The 26,596-nt window shown below is 45.0% G+C and overlaps 1 protein-coding gene across 1 annotated transcript in view; it reads left to right on the forward strand.

Moving 5' to 3' along the window:
* Positions 1-26,596, forward strand: part of COL24A1 (collagen type XXIV alpha 1 chain) — a 331,418-nt gene that overhangs the window by 51,770 nt on the left and 253,052 nt on the right. Inside the window, 5 exon segments of the mRNA XM_021090341.1 lie at positions 2,012-2,056; positions 6,628-6,681; positions 7,819-7,863; positions 19,098-19,151; positions 23,025-23,069. Of these exon segments, the coding sequence (XP_020946000.1) occupies positions 2,012-2,056; positions 6,628-6,681; positions 7,819-7,863; positions 19,098-19,151; positions 23,025-23,069 (243 nt within the window).

Raw genomic sequence — 26,596 nt, forward strand, 5'->3', positions numbered from 1 at the left:
TCCACAAAAACAAAGACAAGTAAATAACGATATAAATGGTTATTTTTTAAAGAAAAGGAGATCGGCCATGGCTCCTCACTCCTCCCCTTGCTGCCTCTCTCCGTCCTCCTGGAGCCACCGCCTCTAGCTTAGCATTGAGGACATTGCTCATTTCCTGTCATCCCCCGTGAAAAACTTGGCTGTGTGGATGTTTTTATTTGCAGAATCTTGAGTCTTCTCTTTTGGAATTAGGCTGATCTTCAGCTATTTTAGAGTGTAAACTCAGAGTGAAGTTGTGGGTGTATTAGATGCTACTGGTAAACCGGTAACTTTAATAATACCATGGTTTATGAAATATCATTTCTTTTTTTTTGATTTGTCTTGGTTGCTTATAATTAATGTTTGAACATTCGATGAGAATGAGGACAGCCTACGTTTGAGCCTGAGACCGATATGGACGCAGAAAGTAAATAAAAGGGTAGCTCACTCAATTCTTGATAAATCTCTCAGACCACCAGGGCTCCATCGCACAACTTGGGTCATGTCGTTCCATCCCTCAGAGCTCGGCTTCCTCCTCTGTAAAAATGGGGAGGAGACCCACTTCGTGGCATTCGTAGCATTGGAGGAGGTGTTTCCAAGTGGCCGAGCACACAATGTCTAGCATACGGCCGCTCAGTGAAGGTTCTTCGTGCCCTTCTTCTCCCCCCGCTGTCCACCCTTCCTTCGTACGGCCACTCTTCTGACGTCTGGAGCTGACCACAAAGACCACACCTCCCAGAGACAGCCCTTTTCTTCCGCCCTCTTGTTTTTTCCTTCTGTTATTCCTCTGCTACTAATAGGCTTATGTAATATACAAATAACACAAAAACTTTTCTTTCTGACTTGCTTTCTTGTGCTCCCTGGTCTTCTCTCTGGTTCCCAAGAGGCCTCTCACCCTAAACGTTTTCTTTTGTTTTATCACTTAGAAGCTGCTTAAGTCATTTCCTTGTTTTTCAAATAGGCATCTCTCCTAATTTCCCCACTATCTAACCAGAGCAGCATTCTCTTACACATTAATCCAAGTTCATACCTCTCAGCAATTAATCCTGAATGATGTTTTTTACTCCATTACCCTATATCCTGAAACCCCAGAAAACTTATCTCCAGTTTACAGTATTTTAATTTGAAGCTTTTGATATTTGTAAACTATAATTCAGATTTTTGAAGTTTGGCTTATAATTCTAAGAGGTTTTTTTTTTTTTTTTTTTTTTTTTTGATGAACCGTTCCTTCTTTTATATACACCAAAATCCATTAAACAGGAGGTTGATTTACTGGTTGCCGGTTAGAGCTGTGTGCATTTGCTCCAAAGGGTCCTTTGTTTCTTTGTTCCTCTCCTTTCTTTAGCTCCCTTCCTTTTGCTCATAGAAGATCTTTCTAGAGGATAAAAGTTATTACCTATTTTATATCTTTGGGCGTTAATGATAAAGATCGATTTTATTTTGGTTCCTATTTGGAAAATTTTTTGTTACTAATTTCTTCTTTTTGCTGATTTCTTTTTGTTACTGATTTCCTAGCTTTACAAAACCCCTTTTGATGGACCTGTGAGCAGAGTCTTATTCACTCATTCATGGAGCGTTACGACAATGACTTAGATGAGAGAAACTGCCTGGATATGGTCTAGTTTTTCAGGAATTACACGCAGATGATGTCTGGGGGCATTTTGTTTCAGCATTAATCAGTTAAAACCAACTTTAAAAAAGCTTTAGCAAAACCTAGCAGATCCATTGCTAGATACGAGCCTTTTTATTCAACACTATGCTGCTGTTTTAGTTAATAATAACAAATCATTCAAATAATGCTCAAATTATTAGTATGAATTTATTTAATAAATTTTTTATTAAATTAAAAGGTTAACATTTAATAAGAAATAGATGAGTGAGCATTGCATTTGCATTGATGAGAAAATCAAAAGCTGGAGTAAAGACAGCAGTGGTGGCTCTTTGGCTTAAACGAGTTACCTTTCCTGACGTGTCTTCACCTTCACCCTTGCAGGGGCCCAGAGGACACCCGGGGCTTCCAGGGCTCCGAGGCGAACAGGTGAGTACTCTTCCCTTGTAAGACGTGTGTCTTCTCCGTGAGAAAGACCTATAGTAGGAAACGCTGCTGAGAGGTTATTTTTCCCCACTCAACCCTTTCATTTTTTCTTCATGCGTTTACTCTCTTCAATACAGGACGGACTTTGAATGGACCATCTGTTTGAGGGGTTTTCTTGTCGTAGGCTGGCCTTTGCCGTCTGTCTAACATGCTCCAGAACAGCAGTTCTTCAGCATCTGTGGGCCACAAACCCCTGGGGAAGCTCCTCCCCCTCGCCCCAGCTTCCCACGCACACGCACGCACCTGCACACGCCTGAGTTTTTGTGCAGTTTGGGGGCTTTGTCTAGTCCCCAGAGCCTGTCCATAGCTACTCGTTCCCTCTGCTCATATGAGGGAATGCAAATAACCTTTAATAACAATCCAGAGTAGGACGGCGCATATGCTGCTTGTTGTCCATTCTGTACACACACACATATTTCAAAGTCAGAATCGTTTGGGAACTATTTAGTATTTGGTTATGTTATTTCTTCTCTCTCCCACCAGAAAATAATGTCATTATGTGATAGGAAAAAATAAGGGCGTCTCTCTTGTTTTCAAGAGAATGTGTCCTCGGCCAGGATGAATAAATCAGTGCAAAGGAAAGAGATCAGCTACTAACTAGGGTGACAAATTCCGTAATTGGAGATTTAGCAAAAGGAGCCTCAGGAAGCCCTAAAGGGAGTGCCAGAGAGAAAAGGGATGGATTATCCCTGAGGGAAATTTAAATGAAGAAATAAAGCCAATTTTCTCTTTCATTGACTGTCAGCGGGCAGCACAGCCTGTTCAGTCCCCGAGGCACAATTTGTCAGGATTGCTAATTACTGGGCATGGCGAGCAACGCGGTAGATGGTCTGTTTCCCAAAGATCAAACAAGTGCTGAAAAGCATTTGAGCATTTATGGGAAAGACCCAGAAGGGCGAGCGGGAGTAGTTCCTGAAGAGGAAAAAAATCCCTAGAATACTGCTTTGGCAGGGGTGTGTGGACTGATTCCAGTGAGGAGAACTTGACACATCGCAAGTAAGTGAAAAACTGGCCCTTGGTCAGGGGTGACCAGCGCTCCCCGACTGCTCTGCGCCCCGGTTCTGTGATGTGCATGTGATGGTTCTGAGGGGTGTGCTTTTGAGAAGAGCTCAAAATCAGTTTTAAAGATCGGAAAATGTATCCTGGGGTCCGTTCTTTCTGTTTTATTTCCAGAAAGAGAGAGTCAGCATTGGTGATGACTCTGGGGACAACCCCAATCATTTTGCATTTTATCTGAAAATGCGGTGGCTGTTAGGAGTGTAAGTAATTTGCTAGGAGACATTCACTTCTGGGAGATTTGTAAATATCTATAAATTGGCCAGCAAACATTTGGAAAAGTCATTATATCATCTGCGCAGGCTCTAGTAATAAGAGCTGTCTTTTACTGTGTCCTTATTAGCTGCCAAACTATACTGCTGCGAACTGGAACGTCAAGTACTATAATCATTTATTGAATATTTCCATATGTGAACTTTTTTAATGTCCTGCAATGCTAAGAATTACTGCAGTTACCCCTACTTTAAAATGTATTTTTACACATTGTTCTGTGTAACTAGTCCTTCAGGAGCAACAGACTGCTGTTAACTAGTCCCTCAACCCAAGCAACTCCCTGGACTTGGGTTTCCTCACCTGTGAAATAGGGACGTTGATTGAGATCATCTTAAGGTTCTTTCCAGCTCAAACAGTTGGAGATGATATGAGAGCAATAACCTTGGCTCCCGGGAGACTCTGTCCCCCCCGAGCCACACTGACGCTGAGCGGACGGCCCGTCTCTTCTCTGGATGGGCAGGCGTGTCTGTGGAATAATGAAACCTCCACACAGTAACTCTGTGCCCTTGGCCTCACTATTCTGTTTTATTCCGAAAGACCTCAGCGATAGGGAGGGCCCGTGGTGGCAGTGCTGGGACTCTCGGTGACCTGGGCCTGCCCCAGAGCGTGGGCTTTCATGCTTAGAGGGGGAGGCGGCATTGGGGCAGGTGTGCTGCTCCTAACTGGTGTCTGAATTCCTCCATCCATCTCCAGATTGAAGTAAGCCCCCCCCCCCCCCATTTCAAAGCAGAGTGAATTGAGTTATAGTGTTTATGTGCAGTTTCTTTTGAGCTGCTGTGCTTGTTCAAGTGATTTCAGGGTGTGGTTGGCTTAGATATGTTTGTGCCACCACGAGCCTGCTGAAGACTTCCTGGCGTGCTGTGTTTACTGCTTTGCAGTCGAGTGGACTTGTCGTTGCTGGAGTCCTTTTGTGTATTTCTCTGTGCAGCTGGAGCGTGTTACGCCTCTGCATGAGTCTTTACACCTCCACGGAAGTTCATTCAAAGTCGCATTTCATTTATGTCTTACACCTGATCGCTTTTTAATTGAGGTCAATTAAGCTAATTTGCCTACGACACTAATGAAACACTAATGTGTTGGTTGGCATTAGCCACACTGACCTACAGAAGAAAAACAGCTTTTTCAATGTATTTCTCTGCTTTCATTGGCATGTCCAAATATCAAGTCTTGGGGACTTTATATTTGGTTATGGGCCTGGGTATTTAGAACTGGATGGGGAATAAAGGAAGCAGTTGTAAATACACTGAAGCAAATGTCGTAGTTACAGGGCCGCTTTTCCAGAATACTGCTGGAAATTATCTGCACTTCAAACCTGCATCAGTGAGGCAGCCGTGTGCTCTTCTCTGGAGTTAGACCTGCGGATTTAAGTCCTGGCTTCCTTCTTACTCACTGAGTGAGTTTCCTTTGGTGACACATCCTCTGTCTTATTTTTCTCATCTGTAAAACAGAATAATGTTATCTGCCTTACAGGGTTTGAGCAGATTAAATAGGATAATACATATAAAATACTTGAAATGGTGCCTGGCACATGATAGGTACTCAATAAACGTTGTTATAGGAATAAAACATATGTAAAGTTAACAAGGTAACATTTAGTATATAAATATTGCCTCTGAAATGCATAGAATGTAATCTCTGTACATTTAGATGAAAATTTTCTGTAGTTCTCAGAAGGCCACTGGTGATTCACATTCTGTTAGGTTGTCCATTGTCATCCGCATGGCAGATGTCTGTAGGCGTATGTACATACGTGTGTGTGTGTGTGTGTGTGTGTGTGTGTGCAGACACGGGGTGACAGCGTTGGTCAGACTCTGAGGGGTTCACACCAGTCCCTGCTCCTGACGTGGGCCGGTCTCATCACGTCCCTGTATCTGCAAAGTCGCTGGAGAACCCGTCCCTCTCGGCGGCTCTGAAGGACTGAAGTCCTCGGCCTGGTGACTGGCGTGGCGAGTGCCGCGGCGAGTGGTAGTTGCTGGAGCGTGGGAGGCGGGGGAAGAAGGGAGAGGTGAGAGGAAACGGAGACACTGAGAGCGGGAACCTGCGAGAGGAACGTCACGAAGGAGCCTACACGTCTAAAGGAGGTGGGGGGCAAGGACTTCTTCCTGTTCCCCTTTTCTTGTCTGTTTCGTTTCTACATTTTCCACATTTTAGAAATTTTCTGTAGTTAAACTGGAGGTAGCACTCTTCTGTGTTCTTCAGAGCAGAGGGCAGGGGGCCTGTGTCTTTTATTAGCTCTTCTGCCAACAAACAGGAAATGAACTTTACATGAGAAGAAGCTATGAAAATTGCCATTGCCCTTAGCGGTCAGGTGGGGGCAGCTGAACGCACGTTGTCCTGTCATTTCCTCGGTTCACAAATTGCTTAATAGACGGAAACTCTGATAAGCTGAACGAAGAATGAATGAATAATACATCAGTGGATTCTTCTCACTCGAGAGGCATTTTTTCTCACTTTTCCACACAGTTCTGTGGCCAGTTTCCTTCCTTAGACCTTTGAGTCCCGGAGATCAGCCTTCCTTGGGCAGCCCCTAAGTCAGAAATACAAAGTGGTCCATTCCAGACGAGTTTGCCATCCAAATTTGATAGGTGAAGTTTTAGATAGACCTACATCCTGAATCGGGTATTTACCGCTTAACGTCCATTTACTTACTCCGATTTGCTGGGAAGGAGGAAGAGGCGCTTTTGACGTCCACTGCCCCGTTAGTCTCTGGGGCTCATGCTCCGATGGTGAAGGGTGGTCACAGGGGGGCTGAGACAGGAAGGAACTCAGTCCGAAAACATAACCGGTTATTAAGAAACATACCAACTCTTCCTCTAGAAGAAAGCTTTTAAAAATGTATGTGTCACTGGATTTTTTTCCTTCCTCGATTTATCATAATTAGTAATTGATGTGTCATTTAGGCCCCTAGCTAACAGTTTTCTTTATTTTTATGGAATAGTTGTAGCTCATTTAATTCTAAGTCGATGATTTTAGTCAGATAAGCATGTGAGACCCTTAGATTTTTTTTTTTTTTTTTCTGGCCGTGCCTGCAGCATGTGCAAGTTCCCGGGCCAGGGATAAAACAAGATCCTTAATATTTTTCTGTGGAGAAAATATTCTTTCCAAATACGGGTATTATGGATGCACCAAATTCATTTCCTTGGGCTTCTTTTGACTTTTTTGTATTGTTTTATTTTTCATTTTAGGGAATTCCAGGATTCACTGGTAATATTGGTTCACGTGGTTACCCTGGCAGGCAGGTGAGGTAACTATGTTTAAACTTCTCTTTTTAAGTTCCTCTTGGTTAATGTATGTTATGATATCGAGTGAATGTTCAAATGACAGTGGGTTTATTTTTATTACAAAATAAATTACACGTACCAAACTTATCCCAATATCAAAATTGTGAAAATCCTTCAAGAATTTTACTGCAGAAAAAATTCCTTTAAAATGGGAGTGATGTGATACACAGTGGGACCTTCTAAATGAAAACGCCCAGTGGGCTGATAAGATGTGAAAACAGCCCCACTGCCACTGACAAAATGAAGTAATGCTTTTTAGAGTTAAGACTCTATATGATGAGCAGCATTTTTTTAACGATACAATTCTGAAAACTCGGGACACACTTGGCTGTGCTGCAGACACTACTGTCTGCATGATGTTAACGGGTTCAAGCCTGTACACTGGAAAATTCATTCTAATCATGTCCTATTTATTTTCCTCTGATTTCTAACTTTCTCTGGCTACTTCGTCTAGACTAATGAGAGGGCAGACTTTCTTTCTTAGGCCTTCATGACTGGATTAATTACTGTTAAAATTAAGTATTTATTTGGCATACTAGAAAACTGTACTTACATAAAATAGCTTTTTTATTCTTGAGAATTAGGGAACTAAAAATATCAAAAATAATCTATTGTTAAAAAAATTCCATTTTTAAACCTTTAAAAATATGTGGAGGGTATTATATATGAGTCTTACCACTGAGTAATGACTTGTATTATTTGTATATATCTAAAAAATATAAAATATAAATACTCAAACATATGGACATTGATCTGAAAATAAAAATGTATTCATTTTTTAAATGTGAATATGTTTTAGATAAGTTAATTAGAAGTGTTTTAGAAGAAATGTTTCCAATGAGAAATAACTTAAAAATAATTGTTGTCTGACAGTGTATTAATCTATTTATATAATTTTAGATATTATATTGGTGTATAGATTATATACAATGTCTCTTTTGCTTCTGAAATTCTACAATTCCTTGAATGTATTAGTTTTCATTAAGTAAATGGAGTTCTGAAGTTTGTACTTATGAAAATGATACCTTTTGATTAATCTGTTTATCAGCAGTTCTTCAGAAAGTCCTGATGACATATGTCTTTTGTTCATACCAGGGTTTAGCTGGACCCGAAGGTAATGCAGGACCCAAGGGCGCCCGCGTAAGTGTGCACTGTCGTCACTTTGTTAAGTCTGCTAGCGAATAAGTAGAACGAAGTACACAGAACAGCTATGTTCACACTTTCCTAGGAACTTTGACTGGGAAGCAGGTTTAGCCGGAAAGAAGTACACTCATTCAATAGACCTTTTTGCTGCTGAGGCCCCAGGGAGCAGACTTACAGTGTAGATTTTTCATCTTTCTTTTATAGCTTCTATGTGTGTGTCATTTATATTATTTTTCTAGCACCTAGCTAAATGTCCAGTGAGTTAGAAATATGCTCTATAAACATTTGTAGGGAGTTCCTGTTGTAGCGCAGTAGAAACGAATCCGACTAGGAGCCATGAGGTTGTGGGTTCAATCCCTGGCCTCGCTCAGTGGGTTAAGGATCCTGCATTGCAGACGCGGCTTGGATCTGGCCTTGCTGTGGCTGTGGTGTAGGCCAGAGGCTACAGGTGCAATTAGACCCCTAGCCTGGGAACCTCCATATGCCTCAGTGCAGCCCTAAAAAGACAAAAGCCAAAGAAACATTTGTAGTATTATTTACATGTGAACTGTATCTAGACCCAAGAAATCACGATGAAAGAAAAATGAAGAGGCAAAAACTTTGCATTCATGGCCGAGATGAGAGTATAAAACTATCTGACGTAAAGAAATATTTATGGAGCAGGAAATAAGCTAATCATATGCAAGAACATGCAGTTAGAGTTCTAGCCGTTAAAGGAGTTAATAGCCACGTTTAATCCTTAAGGGAGCACAAAATTTACTGTGATGTGTCGTGTCGTACACCGCAAATGAAAATCAGAGCTGGTGCTAGGAAAAATTAGTAAATTAAATGAAAATGTTTGTTTTTAAAATTCTCTGTTTTTAATAGCTGTTGTTTTCCAGAATCTACACCTGTACCTTCTATTATCTGAAACACTTTTTTGAAGGAAAACAAGAAGTATTTAGTATGCGCGTAATGATGCCTTAATTTAAAAAATTCTTAAACATTTTCAACTACTTCGTGTGTATTTTCTTCCTTTATTTTGCCATCAGTCCTGTCTGTGAAGTGGGAGAACGGGTGCATGTCTCCACTTTTCAGATGAGAAAGCAGTAAGCTGTGGAAGTGCCGTGATGCAAGGGCCGTAGCGGACCTGTGACCAGCCTCTTCTCCCCTGTGGTTCTGTGCTCTTCCCCATCCCTTGCTGCCCCCAGTCTTGCACCGAGTGAAAGTGTTATGGGGAAGAGTCATATATGATGCATTAAAACTGCACCAAAAATACATGTTGCCTTGGATTCGGAAAAGCGAGAAGAGGGGGTGGACGAGAACGTGGGCTCTGCAGTTCGACAGCCCTGCTGTTTTCCCTGAAGCTCTTATTAAACGGCTTGGTGACTTCAGGTGTCACTAAACCCATGTGCCCCATTTTTCTCAGTGTGTTAAAAGGGGTGATGGCGAAACTTACCTTTAGGAAGTTATGAGAACTACCCGATCTTAAATAAGTCTTAAAGCACAATGCCTAGCACATAACATGCACTTTTTTGCCGATTCTGTCATTATTACTGGAATTGGGGAGGTGCTTCTGTGCGTGAGCTGAATGCCAAGACCTGTTATTTGGTGCTGCGCAGTTTTACTGCTTTTTCACGCCTCGTGTCAGTGATGCCTGTAGCTTTTTAAAATTCTTTTTTTTTGTATTATAGTATACATTCTTTGTTGTTCCCGCCCCCATTTGTATTGAAAATTATTTTCTAGGTTGTAACCTTTTAAAGTTATTTTTTAGATTTTGATGGCCAACTTCATTACAGAATTTTTTATTTTATTTTTTATTTTTTTTTTTTTGTCTTTTTGCTATTTCTTGGGCCGCTCCCGCGGCATATGGAGGTTCCCAGGCTAGGGTCTAATCGGAGCTGTAGCTGCCAGCCTATGCCAGAGCCACAGCAACGCGGGATCCGAGCCGTGTCTGCGACCTACACCACAGCTCACGGCAACGCCGGATCGTTAACCCACTGAGCACGGGCAGGGACCGAACCCGCAACCTCATGGTTCCTAGTCGGATTCGTTAACCACTGCGCCACGACGGGAACTCCAGAATTTTTTAAAAAGAAGAACACATCTAATCTTCTCTGATTGATTTAATTGATTATTCCTTCCATTTTGCTTTGGGAGTGTGGCAGGGTCAGGAGAGCCATTTCTGTAGGTTTCACATTCACAGAGGGTCTCAAAGGTACACTTTTGACATTAACTGTGAATGTGGTTAAAATGTCAAAAATCGTGAATTCACACTGACAGGATTGTTTTTCTTTTAATTTGTGTCCTGTTACTGGATTGTATCACATGCTATGCACTGTAAACTAATATTTTTATAAATCATGTGATAAGTTTATCTTTTGACTGGCACCATTATTTGATCACATTTTTTGGTGTTAAGATAATTACTCTAAAATGTAAATTTTTAAAATAAATCCCCTCCTTTGGCATTTCTTTGTGTAATAATGTGCTAGGTGCCTCAAAAAGAAGTATGTCGGCCTCTCCTGACCATTTAGTGGCCCTGCTAGTGACACAAAATCGTCTCTACCTGGACATAGAACCTTCAGTCCAAAAAGCAAAAGCATGTGTGTTACTATTCTTGTTGCCATTGTTTTATTAACCCTAAACTACAGGTTAGTGGTGGTAATTTTGAGACTGGCCAAACCCCATGTGATTTCTGCTGGGTTGGCGTCGGCGTCAGGATTATCAGGAAACCCTTATGAAACATCTGTGTAATTACACGTAGCATCGTTCCCTTTGAAATCTTTGCTTGTAAAGTGTTCTGCTGGTGCTCTGTGCAGACCGTGTTGAGTGGAGGTCTGGCTTTTCAGCTCTTGAGTTTTCAGTTGATTATATAGCTTGCTGAGAAATATACACCAGTTAGGGTGTTTGTGCCTTTTATTTATAACAAAACTCCCGTTGTGTATATTAGAACAAAAGCTAACTGTTTTTAAACCTGAGGCCATCTCTAGCTGATGATTCTGAAAAGACATGCAGCTTGTCATCATAACTCTAAGTGTTCTGGTAGCAGAAGGACTTCCGGATGCTTCATTTTAAAAGAAGCCTTTCCCATCCTCCAGATGCTTGGCTTTCAAGCAAATTATATATGTTTCATCATTAAAGTTAAGTAAAAGGAAATGAATTGTTTTTTTCTCTTTTATTTTTTGCTTGTTCATACAATTTGTAGAAAGTGGGAATTTTTAAGGTATTTTTTTCCTTATCAAATAAAAGCGCTCCTCTTGCTGTGTCAACACCCAGCTAGCTTTCACACTCAGGAGCTAAATCCTGCCTCTGCTTCTTCCTCCAGGCAACTTGGAAATGATTTCTGAGACATTTACTTTTTTAAAAACCATTGTGATAATACATACATATTAAAATTCACCATTTTAACCATTGTTAAATGTACAGCTCACCGCCGTCTTAGTTCAGGCTGCTGTGATAAAAATACCGTAGACCGGGTGGCTTGACCAACAGATGTTTACATGTCACAGTTCTTCAGTGTGGGGGCAGATCCAGCGTCCCGTGAGGGCCCACTTGATGGCCGGTAGGTGGCTGCCTTCAGGCTGGATCCCTGTGTGGCAGAGAGGGCCGTCGTCCTCCTGTCTCGTCCCACGTGGCCCTGGATCCCACGCGTGGGGGCTCCACCCTCGTGACCCAACTTCCTGCCGAGGTCCCCTCTGAGGACCTTCGTACTGGGGATTCGTCTTCCACGTGCGGGTTTCGAGGGGACACCAGCGTGCAGCTCATAGCGGGAGGCACGAAGTGTGTTCGTGTTATTCTGCAGCCCCGACCACCATCCATCTCCAGCACCATCAGAAACTCCCCTCTCCCTTCCCTCGCCTCCTCCCATTTCACTCTGTGTCTGGAGTTTGCCTGCTGTGTGCTTCATTTATGTGGAGTCATGCAGTGTCCATCCTTTCATAACGGCTTTATTTCCCTTCGCATGACTGCCTTTGAAATGCAGCCACCTTGCGGCATGTGTCAGGATTTCCTCCTCGTTAAGGCTGAATGGTATTCCAGTGTATGTGCGTGCCACATTTTGTTTATCTTTTCATTTGTTGAACATGTGAGTCGCTTCTACCCTTTGGCTGTGGTGAAGAATGCTGTATTGTACAAAGGTACTTTTTTAAAACCTGAGTTCTTTCTTAATGTATACTGCTGTGGAAGAAGTTATTCTGAAAAGTCACCCATTCTCTGTAAGTCAGAATAAGTAAATTTTATTTCTGATTTAGTCACAATCACCTCCTATATCTTTCCTATATGTATATTATTTTTTGTCTTTTTAGGGCTGCACCCACGGCATATGGAGGTTCCCAGGCTAGGGGTGCAGTCGGAGCTGCAGCTGCCAGCCTACACCACAGCCACAGCAATGCAGGGATCTGTAGGTCTGAGACCTACGCCACAGCTCATGGCAATGCAGGTCCTCCACCCATGGAGCGAGGCCAGGGATCGAATGTGCATCTTCATGGCAGTGCAGGTCCTCCACCCATGGAGTGAGGCCAGGGATCGAATGTGCATCCTCATGGCAGTGCAGGTCCTCCACCCATGGAGTGAGCCAGGGATCGAATGTGCATCCTCATGGCAGTGCAGGTCCTCCACCCGTGGAGCGAGCCAGGGATCGAATGTGCATCCTCATGGCAGTGCAGGTCCTCCACCCATGGAGTGAATCCAGGGATCGAATGTGCATCCTCATGGCAGTGCAGGTCCTCCACCCATGGAGCGAGACCAGGGATCGAATGTGCATCCTCATGGCAGTGCAGGTCCTCCAGCCATGGAGCGAGGCCAGGGATCGAATGTGCATCCTCATGGCAGTGCCGGTCCTCCAGCCATGGAGCGAGGCCAGGGATCGAATGTGCATCCTCATGGCAGTGCCGGTCCTCCAGCCATGGTGCGAGCCAGGGATCGAATGTGCATCTTCATGGCAGTGCAGGTCCTCCACCCATGGAGCGAGCCAGGGATCGAATGTGCATCCTCATGGCAGTGCCGGTCCTCCACCCATGGAGCGAGGCCAGGGATCGAATGTGCATCCTCATGGCAGTGCCGGTCCTCCACCCATGGAGTGAGGCCAGGGATCGAATGTGCATCCTCATGGCAGTGCAGGTCCTCCACCCATGGAGCGAGGCCAGGGATCGAATGTGCATCCTCATGGCAGTGCAGGTCCTTCAGCCATGGAGCGAGCCAGGGATCGAATGTGCATCCTCATGGCAGTGCCGGTCCTTCACCCATGGAGCGAGGCCAGGGATCGAATGTGCATCCTCATGGCAGTGCAGGTCCTCCACCCATGGAGCGAGGCCAGGGATCGAATGTGCATCCTCATGGCAGTGCCGGTCCTCCACCCATGGAGCGAGGCCAGGGATCGAATGTGCATCCTCATGGCAGTGCAGGTCCTCCACCCATGGAGCGAGGCCAGGGATCGAATGTGCATCTTCATGGCAGTGCAGGTCCTCCACCCATGGAGCGAGCCAGGGATCGAATGTGCATCCTCATGGCAGTGCCGGTCCTTCAGCCATGGAGCGAGGCCAGGGATCGAATGTGCATCCTCATGGCAGTGCAGGTCCTCCAGCCATGGAGCGAGGCCAGGGATCGAATGTGCATCCTCATGGCAGTGCAGGTCCTCCACCCATGGAGCGAGCCAGGGATCGAATGTGCATCCTCATGGCAGTGCAGGTCCTCCACCATGGAGTGAATCCAGGATCGAATGTGCATCCTCATGGTAGTGCCGGTCCTCCACCATGGAGCGAGGCCAGGGATCGAATGTGCATCCTCATGGCAGTGCAGGTCCTCCACCCATGGAGCGAGGCCAGGGATCGAATGTGCATCCTCATGGCAGTGCAGGTCCTCCACCCATGGAGTGAATCCAGGGATCGAATGTGCATCCTCATGGCAGTGCCGGTCCTCCACCCGTGGAGCGAGGCCAGGGATCGAATGTGCATCCTCATGGCAGTGCAGGTCCTCCACCCATGGAGCGAGGCCAGGGATCGAATGTGCATCCTCATGGTAGTGCCGGTCCTCCACCCGTGGAGCGAGGCCAGGGATCGAATGTGCATCCTCATGGCAGTGCAGGTCCTCCACCCATGGAGCGAGGCCAGGGATCGAATGTGCATCCTCATGGTAGTGCCGGTCCTCCACCCATGGAGCGAGCCAGGGATCGAATGTGCATCTTCATGGCAGTGCAGGTCCTCCACCCATGGAGCGAGCCAGGGATCGAATGTGCATCCTCATGGCAGTGCCGGTCCTCCAGCCATGGAGCGAGGCCAGGGATCGAATGTGCATCTTCATGGCAGTGCAGGTCCTCCACCCATGGAGTGAGGCCAGGGATCGAATGTGCATCTTCATGGCAGTGCAGGTCCTCCACCCATGGAGTGAGGCCAGGGATCGAATGTGCATCCTCATGGCAGTGCAGGTCCTCCACCCATGGAGTGAGGCCAGGGATCGAATGTGCATCCTCATGGCAGTGCAGGTCCTCCACCCGTGGAGCGAGGCCAGGGATCGAATGTGCATCCTCATGGCAGTGCAGGTCCTCCACCCATGGAGCGAGCCAGGGATCGAATGTGCATCCTCATGGCAGTGCAGGTCCTCCACCCGTGGAGCGAGGCCAGGGATCGAATGTGCATCCTCATGGTAGTGCAGGTCCTCCACCCATGGAGTGAATCCAGGGATCGAATGTGCATCCTCATGGTAGTGCAGGTCCTCCACCCATGGAGTGAATCCAGGGATCGAATGTGCATCCTCATGGCAGTGCAGGTCCTTCAGCCATGGAGCGAGCCAGGGATCGAATGTGCATCCTCATGGCAGTGCAGGTCCTCCACCTGTGGAGCGAGGCCAGGGATCGAATGTGCATCCTCATGGCAGTGCAGGTCCTCCACCCATGGAGCGAGGCCAGGGATCGAATGTGCATCCTCATGGCAGTGCAGGTCCTCCACCCATGGAGTGAATCCAGGGATCGAATGTGCATCCTCATGGCAGTGCAGGTCCTCCACCCATGGAGCGAGCCAGGGATCGAATGTGCATCCTCATGGCAGTGCAGGTCCTCCACCCATGGAGCGAGCCAGGGATCGAATGTGCATCTTCATGGCAGTGCAGGTCCTCCACCCATCGAGCGAGGCCAGGGATCGAATGTGCATCCTCATGGCAGTGCAGGTCCTTCAGCCATGGAGCGAGCCAGGGATCGAATGTGCATCCTCATGGCAGTGCAGGTCCTCCACCCATGGAGCGAGCCAGGGATCGAATGTGCATCCTCATGGCAGTGCAGGTCCTCCACCCATGGAGCGAGCCAGGGATCGAATGTGCATCCTCATGGCAGTGCAGGTCCTCCACCCGTGGAGCGAGCCAGGGATCGAATTGCATCCTCATGGCAGTGCAGGTCCTCCACCCATGGAGCGAGCCAGGGATCGAATGTGCATCCTCATGGCAGTGCCGGTCCTCCACCCGTGGAGCGAGGCCAGGGATCGAATGTGCATCCTCATGGCAGTGCCGGTCCTCCAGCCATGGAGCGAGGCCAGGGATCGAATGTGCATCCTCATGGCAGTGCAGGTCCTCCACCCATGGAGCGAGGCCAGGGATCGAATGTGCATCCTCATGGCAGTGCCGGTCCTCCAGCCATGGAGCGAGCCAGGGATCGAATGTGCATCCTCATGGCAGTGCAGGTCCTCCACCCGTGGAGCGAGGCCAGGGATCGAATGTGCATCCTCATGGCAGTGCAGGTCCTCCACCCATGGAGCGAGGCCAGGGATCGAATGTGCATCTTCATGGCAGTGCAGGTCCTCCACCCATCGAGCGAGGCCAGGGATCGAATGTGCATCCTCATGGCAGTGCAGGTCCTCCACCCATGGAGTGAATCCAGGGATCGAATGTGCATCCTCATGGCAGTGCAGGTCCTCCACCCATGGAGCGAGCCAGGGATCGAATGTGCATCCTCATGGCAGTGCCGGTCCTCCACCCGTGGAGCGAGGCCAGGGATCGAATGTGCATCCTCATGGCAGTGCAGGTCCTCCACCCATGGAGCGAGCCAGGGATCGAATGTGCATCCTCATGGCAGTGCAGGTCCTCCACCCATGGAGCGAGCCAGGGATCGAATGTGCATCCTCATGGCAGTGCAGGTCCTCCAGCCATGGAGCGAGGCCAGGGATCGAATGTGCATCCTCATGGCAGTGCCGGTCCTCCAGCCATGGAGCGAGGCCAGGGATCGAATGTGCATCCTCATGGCAGTGCCGGTCCTCCAGCCATGGAGCGAGGCCAGGGATCGAATGTGCATCCTCATGGCAGTGCAGGTCCTCCACCCATGGAGCGAGGCCAGGGATCGAATGTGCATCCTCATGGCAGTGCAGGTCCTCCACCCATGGAGTGAATCCAGGGATCGAATGTGCATCCTCATGGCAGTGCAGGTCCTCCACCCATGGAGCGAGCCAGGGATCGAATGTGCATCCTCATGGCAGTGCAGGTCCTCCACCCATGGAGCGAGGCCAGGGATCGAATGTGCATCTTCATGGCAGTGCAGGTCCTCCACCCATCGAGCGAGGCCAGGGATCGAATGTGCATCCTCATGGCAGTGCAGGTCCTTCAGCCATGGAGCGAGCCAGGGATCGAATGTGCATCCTCATGGCAGTGCAGGTCCTCCACCCATGGAGCGAGCCAGGGATCGAATGTGCATCCTCATGGCAGTGCAGGTCCTCCACCCGTGGAGCGAGCCAGGGATCGAATTGCATCCTCATGGCAGTGCAGGTCCTCCACCCATGGAGCGAGCCAGGGATCGAATGTGCATCCTCATGGCAGTGCAGGTCCTCCACCCGTGGAGCGAGGCCAGGGATCGAATGTGCATCCTCATGGCAGTGCAGGTCCTCCACCCATGGAGTGAGGCCAGGGATCGAATGTGCATCTTCATGGCAGTGCAGGTCCTCCACCCATGGAGTGAGGCCAGGGATCGAATGTGCATCCTCATGGCAGTGCCGGTCCTCCAGCCATGGAGCGAGCCAGGGATCGAATGTGCATCTTCATGGCAGTGCAGGTCCTCCAGCCATGGAGTGAGGCCAGGGATCGAATGTGCATCTTCATGGCAGTGCAGGTCCTCCACCCATGGAGCGAGCCAGGGATCGAATGTGCATCCTCATGGCAGTGCCGGTCCTCCAGCCATGGAGCGAGCCAGGGATCGAATGTGCATCCTCATGGCAGTGCAGGTCCTCCACCCATGGAGCGAGGCCAGGGATCGAATGTGCATCCTCATGGCAGTGCAGGTCCTCCACCCATGGAGCGAGCCAGGGATCGAATGTGCATCCTCATGGATACTGGTCGGGGTCATTACTTCCAGGTCGCTGTGAGAACTCCTTAAATTTTGGCATACCTGGGTTTTCTCTGTATTCATAAAACCATTCTCGTCCCATCTCTACTTCAGTCTCTGGTTCAGAAAATTCCTTTATCTTCTTCTAGGAGCTCTGTTCTACCCTTAAGGCGTCTGCTCCACCTGCCCTTCAGATCTAGTGTGGCTCCGCAAGGTCTTTCTGTGAGTCTGTGTCTCTAATTCCCGGCCAGGGCAATTCCGTTGGAATGCCTCGTCGTCACCACAGTCCCCAAATGGCTAACAAAACGCATCCTCTTTCTACCAAACTCGGACTTGCTGTTTGTGTTCTCTCTTTCTCTCAGTGATCACCGCGTGCTTATCGGTCCACTGGAAAACTTAGAATCGTCTTTGCTTCAGTCCTTAGGGACAGGTACAGAGACTTGGCCGAACCACTGCAATCCACATGAATTTTATAATCTGCAGATTTGATTATGGCGAAACTGTGCCTAAAATTTTTTTGATGACTCAGTATAAACTCCAAACTGCCCATCATGACGTGAACGACTGTTCATGACGTGGCCGCTCTGACCTTTCCCATCTCACCGGTCACATGGAACTGTTGTGATTCTATGAAAATGTTGTCATTTTATTTCTGTTGATGGATTGGTGGCACATCCTTAGCCCTGAGTGAAATACCTTTCTCTTCCTGCGAGACTCAGCTCAAAAAGCTTTACCTCCTCCGTGAAGCTTTCCTGAATCTTCCCTCTAGGCGAAGTTGGTCATTCTGCCTTCCGAGTTGCTGTTGTATCTTGTGTAATCACATCACACATCACACAGTCCCATCTCAGTTATCGTGTGGTATTGCAAGTATTTGTATGGCTGTCTTTCCTAATGAACCTGAACTTCTCAGGAGCTCTGATCGTCATATTCATGTCTGCGACCCCCGTTCCCGGCACACAGGGCACCCAAAACGGTATTTTGTGAATCAGTGATCCAGACTCATGTTCCTTCAAATTTGGGTCATTGAAAAGCCTTCCAACAAGGTTTCCTACATTCATTCTTTCCTTTCTCAGGTGTCTTCTGTATCCTGTCAAAAGATGAATATTTTAGAAAAACAGCTAACCTCAGGATACCACCACACTCCCCCAATGTCCAGTAGCTTCCAGTCATCTAAAAATAAAGTCTAGCATTCTTAGCCTGAAACTTAAGGCTCTCGTTCGTCTATTCCTCAGACTGCTGTACACTCTATTTGTTAAATCGATGAGGCAGGTTATTATTTGCTACAGGCGAGAAGTCGCACCTACAGATGTGTTAGGATAAAGCACCTTGCATTGTTGTCTGTGCGTACCTGTCGTTTCCCAGGCTGATGGGACTCCGCGAGGGCTCAGCAGGTCTGCTGTCCGGAGCGTCTTCTGCAGAGGAAGCTCCCAGTTAACCATGTGCAGATGCTCCCAAGTCGTCTCTGTCTCTCTTTCTCTAGTTGTATTTGAAGTGTTCTTTCTCCACCCTCCGCCTAGCGAGGTTCTGCCCACTGAGTGGGCGGACCTCGAGGGCTGGTCCCCTTTGAAACTTCTCCAATGGCCCTTCCTTCCTGTCACTTTGGGATGAATCGCCACCTCCTCCACACTCGCCTTAGTCTTTGGAGGTTTCCGTTCCGACCTACATTTTAAGCGTGTGTCTGTGTGTTCTGCCCTCTAGGATAGTCAGTGTAGAGAAGAATTGGGGCTTGTTATTTTTATTAGCCACCGCATATTAAATTACACTTCCTACTCTTTTTCAATGAAAAGATGGATATATAATTTGTAGAGGAAAAGCACCAAGGTGAGGGCAGGCCATTCATTCTGTTTAGCCCTATAATTTCATAGTACTACGAAGAGCTTTGAAGTATCTGTAGTCAGAATTACTTATAGGATGAATATTTAAATAAGTTAATTAAAGATTATTTGTTTACTTTAAGGGTTTCATTGGCTCTCCTGGAGAAGTAGGACAGCTGGGACCTGAAGGAGAAAGAGTAAGTCTGTTTCCTTCAAATACTATTTCTAAAGTGATATACTTAGGGGAGCAGGGCTCATAGACCCAGATGGCAGGCGGGTAATCTTACTGAGAGAAATGAGCTAGCTTTAAGAAAATTCACCTATCAGAAATATAACTAAGCTCCCTTGAATTTTATTGAATTTCGTTTTAAGGAAGTAAGGTGATACTTTATGGTTAGCTATTTTTAATTTTTAAAAACACAAGTTGAAATTAATTATGAAAATTTTATTTTGTAATTGATCTTTAAATATAAACTCTTGAAAGGTCTTATGGTTTACAATGCAATGTATAATCAATAATTCAGCCTCTATATGTTTTTTTGTTTAATAATGGAAGATAGCTGTTCATAAATGTAGGTACTCGTGAATAAGGTAGAATCTTTGCAAATGGTTTGTTATTCTTATAAAAATTGATCAAGGTACATACAGAGTTCCAGCGTGCGAACTTCATTATCTCTCGTTTTCAGTGCCCTGTGCAGTTCAGTGTTTTCTAATTGCATTTCTTTCTTTACACTGTCGATACTAATTCAAAACGAGTAGAATCAAACACTGTTAGCATGTTTCCAGGTTTGAAAGCAAACACTACTAGCATGTATTTTCAGAATCTTACTCAGAATTTAGCATTTGACTCTTATTAGGTAAGTGCTGTTCAGGCAAACGTTTTTTCATTTCTGGAAACTGATTTTTGGCAAATGAAAGTAAATCAGATTACTCTTTGCTAGATGTATATTTCAAATGAATAGTTTGAGTGAATGAAATGATGTTTTCTTGTAATTACTTAATTTCCCCTGGAGAGAGGAATATTCAGATTTTAATGCTCTGTAATGACAATTAAAATGTTGGGTCTTCGTGGTGAGATGAGGTGATGAGGCGAAGATATTCCCTCGAGGAGGGCACAGGACGTTCCTTTCACTTGCAAAAAATATCTCCAGTGCGATCCCCCAACCGGCTGCTTAGCCGAAGCCGTGTCACACAGCAGACTTGGGGCGATGCTGCCAGTCTGTCGTGTGAAGAATGAGCTGCTGCTTATTGACCGAAAGGAGTGTATACGTTCGTGTTGTTAATTACTCTGCCGCTTGTGATACAAGCCTTTCCTGACCTTTGGGCACGAACTTATTCCTGGTCATGGGTGTGAGAAATAAACCAGTTGTGTGTCCTTGTGAGATGTCACCCTCTCGAATTTAAGAAATTCGAGGAAAAGCCCTTCCCGCAGGCCAGTAATACACGGCACGTTTATACGGCAAGTGCTTAAATAATCTTGTCCACACTGTTCTCAGGCTTCTTGCTGAGGTTTATGGAAGTTACTGAAGTTTTTGAAAAGAATTATTTATTTTAAATGTTCGGCTATATTATGTAAAGGTGCATAAAATCCTAATGAAATGAGTCCTATTACCCATCTTTGAACTCTTTTTTTCGTGGAGACATTAGATGAATATTGATCCAGCATTGTTGAGTGGAAAGTAAACGCTTACCTCAATCAATTATACATACTACTTATCTGCATACAAGAATCCCAAGCTACATGGTTCTGACAGCTTTCTAAGTCTCCGCGTCTTCTAAGTGATGACACGTCTCAAGGGCTTTTAATGATTAATATGCTTTAGGCCGCAAGTGAGAGAAAATCCCAATTTACACTGGCTTAAAAATGAGAACATTTCTAATAAATGGAGATAACGGCAAATGCTTTGTCGAATGTTACGTATATAGATGGTGTAGGCACTTGCTTCATGTGGATTTAACTCCTTTCATGGTCAAACAGCCAGCGGGATAGGTCCTGTTACCATTCTCACCACAGAGAGAAGGGCTTCCCTCAGACTGCGGTCAGGTAAATAGAGCAGAGCCAGAATTTGAACACAGATGTTCTGGCTACAAAGACTGAGTACGGAAGTGCTGTGCCCTGTTGCTGCTCGTTTTGCCCAGAAAGGCGCAGGTAAGGTGTGGGCCCTGAGCACAGTGATAGCATCGCCCTTCCCTCTGCTTTGCCTTGATTAATGCTGCCTTTATCCTAAGGCTGGTGTCCCATACAACTGCAGACTGCCTGCGCAGGGCAGAATGTGCTTTGTTTGTGTCCAGCCGGAGAGACAGGGCGCCAAGGAGGAGGTGGCTGTTCAGCAGAGAATGTCAGACTTGCTGTTTGTCTGATTCTGGCGACTTTGGTCGCCTCTGGACAAATCCCTGTCACCACAGGAGTGGCAGGACCCCATCTGAAAGTACAGATGGTGTGGAATCCTGAATAAAATCAGGATTTTGTTATGAAGAAAAAAGGGGCCACTTGAGTTCAGTTAATATCTTGAAGCTTTTCTGAGTATCATACCAGTTTAAAGAGTAGTTTGTTTCTCTCTTATGCTTTAGAAACTAATGTTTGAGAAAAAAATCCAATTCAGTCATTGATTCAACAAATATTTACTTTTTGAATTATAGTTGAGTTACAATATTGTGTTCGTTTTAGGTACACAGCATTTTGATTCAGTAGTTTTATAGATTACTTTGCATTAAAAGTTATTACAAAATAACGGCTGTGATTCCCTCTGCTGTGGAGCGTATGTCCATGCCGCTTGTCTGCGTGAAACACAGTAATGTGTCTCTTTTAATCCCTTACCCCATTCGCGCCCTCCATCCTCCCCTCTCTGTTGAACCACTAGCTTGTTAACTATATCTGTGAGGCTGTTTGTTTTGCTGTATGCATTGCTGTATGTCTATCTGATTTCATTTATAAGTGAAATATACAGTATTTGTCTGATTTCACTAAGCATAATGTTCTCTAGATCTGTCCACGCTGTTGCAGATGGCAGAATTTCATTATTTTATGGTTGTGTAATATTCCATTGTGTGTGTATGCATATGCATATATAGATATAGATACATATAGATGTATTTGGTTGGCTGTGCCCACAGCATGCAGAGGTTCTGGGGCCAGGGGTTGAACCAGAGCCGCAGCAGTGACAACACTGTATAGCTACGCTGTGGGCCACCTGGAAAGTCTGACAGGGGTGTATTGATCCAGTCTTCTTTTGATGGGCACTCAGGTTGCTTCCATGTCCGGGCTGCTCTGAGCACTGGCGTGCATGTGTGTTTGAATTAGTGTTTTGTTTTGTTTTTTCCCCAGATAATATCCCCAGGAGTGGAATTATTGAATCATATGGTCATTCTATTTTTAGTTATTTGAGGAACATCCATACTATTTTCCATAGTGGTTCCACCAGTTTTCATCCCCACCAACGGTGTAGGAGGGCTCCCTTTTCTCTGCATCCTCACCAACATTTGCTATTTATGTCCTTTTTGATGATAGCCATTCTGACAGGTATAAGGTGATATCTCATTGTGATTTTGATTTGCATATCTCTAATAATTAGCAATGTTGAGCATCTTTTCATGTGCCTGTTAGCCAATTGTATGTCGTCTTTGGATGCTGGGAAAACTGGACAGATGCATGTGAAAAAATGAGATGAGAACATTTCCTTATGCCACATACAAAAGTCAACTCTAAATGGAGTAAAGGCCTCAATGTAAGACCTGAATCCATAAAATTCCTAGAAGGGAACATAAGCAGAACACTCTCTGTTTATAAATCACAGCAATATTTTTTTGATCTGTCTCCTAAGGCAGAAATAAAAGCAAAAATAAACAAATGGGATGTAGTTAAAACTTAAAAGCTTTTGCACAGCAAAGGAAACCATCAGTAAAATGGATGACAGTCCACTGAATGGTAGGCAATATTTGCAAATGATATACCTGAAAAGGAGTCAATATCCAAACTATATAAACACCTTATATAGTTCAACATCAAAAAGCTAAACAGCCTAATGAAAAAATGGGAACAAATATTTACTTTTGACTTTTTTACATTCTAGGGTGTCCCTGGGATCCGTGGAAAGAGGGGCATTAAGGGAAGACAGGTAATTTGATTTCGTCTCTTGAGGTTTGGCGTAGAGCGCAGTGACCTAATCATATGCGTGTTTCTGACGTATTGAACTGTGAATGTAGTTGATTTTCTTTTCTACAATCCATCTCATTCAACAGAGTTTAAATTTTGCCATTTTAACAGCCTATCCAGTAATACCTGAGAATGTAAAGGAGACTTTAAAAAAAACCCTCAAAATTTGCACTTCTAAACCACTTAATATACTAGTGGGAGAGAGAGCTTTATCCCCAAGACAAGGCACTAAAATTAAAATGTCACAGAAAATGCATGAGCCATTTAAAAGACTAATGATGGCAGTCTCCGCCTTCATGTTTGTAAAGTCCCTGCTTCACAAGTTAGCTCAGGAAATATTTTCCTATATCTTCAGTTTAGAACAAAATCAAGTAAAGTGACTTTTGTCGGATAATATAGCAATTTCAGAGGTCGGAGGATGTTGTTACATCGTCCAGTACCCCATCATTTAGCAAATGGGGAGGACCCTGCAGCTCCGAAAATCATCGGGGGTTATCCTGCTGCGTTAATGTAGCTCCTTGGCCACCTGCTTTCCGCTGGTGCTGCTGTAATGATTGAAAGGTATTTATTAGGGTAAGACATTCTGTGGTGCACTCGCTCTGTGAGGAGGAAAATTGCTTTTCATAACAGCTTTTCTAAAATTTTGGTGTGTGTGTAATTAAAAGCTTGGCGGTGATATTAAAGGATTGTAAATCTCCACAGGATATTCATATTCCTTTAAAGCATTTTACTCTTCGAGCTTTGCAGCATCTCTTGAAGGCAGGCTAGGTCTTAACGCCACCACACGTGGGTGAGGAGAAAGGCCCCGGGTGTTGGAAGAGTGGATCAGCATCACGTCGAGAAAGCCATGAAATCAAGGACTGAGCCCCACTCCGCAGACCTCAGGACTCTTTTCCTCAGCACTTAGATCTTCCTGCTCTCTGTCTTCGCCTTCTCGGTGCTCAGAAGGACGTGAATTGTTTTTCATGACATATGGCCAAGTGTGATAATTATTTTAAAGTTTCGCTTTATAGATTTTAACATACTAAGGTAAACTTACCAAGCGATCAAGAACTTAAAAGTAAGCTGTTTTGTTTTCTTGAAATTACATTCAACTTTAAAGTTAATCTTGGGAGTTCCTGTTGTGGCTTGGTGGGTTAAGAACCTGACTAGTATCCATGAGGATGCAGGTTCGATCCCTGGCCTCGCTCAGTGGGTTAAGGGTCCAGCGTCACTGTGGGCTGTGGTGTGGGTAGCAGACATGGCTTGGATCCTGCGTTGCTGTGACTGTGGCATAGGCTGGCAGCTGCAGCTCTGATTTGACCCCTAGCCTGGGAACTTCCATATGCTGTGGGTGTGACCCAGAAAAGCAAAAAAAAAAAAAAAAAAAAAAGTTAATCTTGTAGGGTGATAACAGTAGAAACTGTACCATCACGTTGCAGGCTTCAGCATTCTTTACTCCCAAGCACTTTGCTAACTGTTTGCACACTGTCTTACTTAGTTACACTCTGTTGTACTCCCAGATGTTAGTGTCTTATTTCTTTATGTTGTATCCTTCATACACCAGATCCCAACAGAAATCCCACTCTATTGTGTGTCAAATATCTAATCTAAATATGCAGATGTGGGCTATCTCAAAATCGATAGTAGGTGAAGTTTATCTTCTATTTCTCCTTTCTGTGTCTTGATTTTGTTCCCATCTTCCTTCTACTAAAGTATGCTGTCAATAAAAGAACTAATTATTTACTTCCAGTGCTTAAAGTGTTACCTTACCTATTAGTAATTGTACTTTTTTTTGGCTTTTTATGGCTGCACTTATGGCATATGGAGGGTCCCAGGCTAGGGGTCAAATTGGAGCTACAGCTGCAGGCCTACACCACAGAGGATCCAAGCTGCATCTGTGACCTACACGACAGCTCATGGCAATGCTAGATCCTTAACCCACTGAGTGAGGCCAGGGATCGAACCCACGTCCTCATGGATACTAGTCAGATTTGTTTTTGCTGCGCCACAACAGGAACTCCTAGTAATTTAAGTATAAAGACAAATAAGCAATCTTTAATGGTGGAATTTTAGACATTGCTGAGAAAATATTTTCTCAGCGTCTCTGTGATATGTCACTTAAGTAACTGTCACCTTTATGAACATAGATAGTCTTTTAAATTTATTTTTATTTATTTATTTTTTTTTTAGGGCTGCAGGTGTAGCATATAGAAGTCCCCAGGCTAGGGATCGAATCATAGCTGCAGCTTCATGCCTACAGCACAGCCACAGCAATGCCAGATCTGAGCCGCGTCTGTGGCCTACAGTGCTTGCGGCAACACCAGATCCTTAACTCACTGAGCGAGGCCAGAGGATCGAACCTGTGTCCTCATGGATACTAGTCGGGTTCCTTTCCACTGAGCCACAGTGGGAACTCCCAATATAGCTAGTCTTATAGCGATACTAACTCTGTCTTGACAATGTGTAGGTAATACCCACTTTCCTACTCCATAATGAACTGTAAGTTGTCCATGGCAATTTATTCATAAATTCTGCTTTCTGGTGGAATTATAAAATTATCCAACAGATGCTACTGAGTATAAGAAAACTGGAAAAAATAGTGAATGAGATGATCACTGGGTACTTTTTTGGTTGCACCATTCTTTACATTACCAACTTTGTCAAGTTTTATTGCTTTAAAAATATATACCTTCGACTGGGTCACTTTGCTGTACAGCAGAAATTAGCACAACATTGATAGCACACCGATGCTTTAATAAAAATAGATAATTAAAAATAATATATACCTTCGTGATAGATTTAGATCCTTAGAAAAATTATATTTGAAAAACATATATATCCCAGTTTTCCAAAATGTGTTCAGTATAGAAAATCTGTCTGGTGCCATGCTATGTTGTGCGCTATATGTACTTTTTTGTATTTTTAGCACAAAATGATTTGACCCCGTTTATGAGGAAATCACTGTGGTTAGACTAAGATACCATCCCAGCCGCAAGTTGCCAAGGTCAGCCTAAGAGACTGTGCTAGAATTATCCTGTACGTAAATGCTCTGCTATGTTCTGCTCGTTATAAGTAGAATCATCCTCACGTAGCTTGGACATTAAGCAAGGGCAAACATATTCGCATTATGGGATATCATGTATCATGGGACACATAATTTAGAAGATTTAAATCCATAAGACGTGTCACTTTTTACTCTTTCATAGTAGGAGATGGAAAATATCTTTTAATAACTTTTCCCCTGTATTTGACGTAGAAAATGTTAGGTGTGTGGAATGAAATATGGCCATTTTCTCCTAGTAATTTATTAAATGATGTATGCTCTTGTTATATATGAAGTAGGAATTCAAATTGCAGACGCTGCTAAAGGATCCAGAGCACCATAAAGTGCTGCCGGAAACCCTACCTGTGAAGGAGAACGAGGAAGCCTGGAAGTGCTGAAATCTGAAAGCACCTGTACCTGAGAAGCTTCCGGCTGGGCACGTGCCAAAGACGGTTGCTTCCAAG

This window comes from Sus scrofa, chromosome 4, assembly GCF_000003025.6.
Source record: "Sus scrofa isolate TJ Tabasco breed Duroc chromosome 4, Sscrofa11.1, whole genome shotgun sequence".
NCBI lineage: Eukaryota > Metazoa > Chordata > Mammalia > Artiodactyla > Suidae > Sus > Sus scrofa.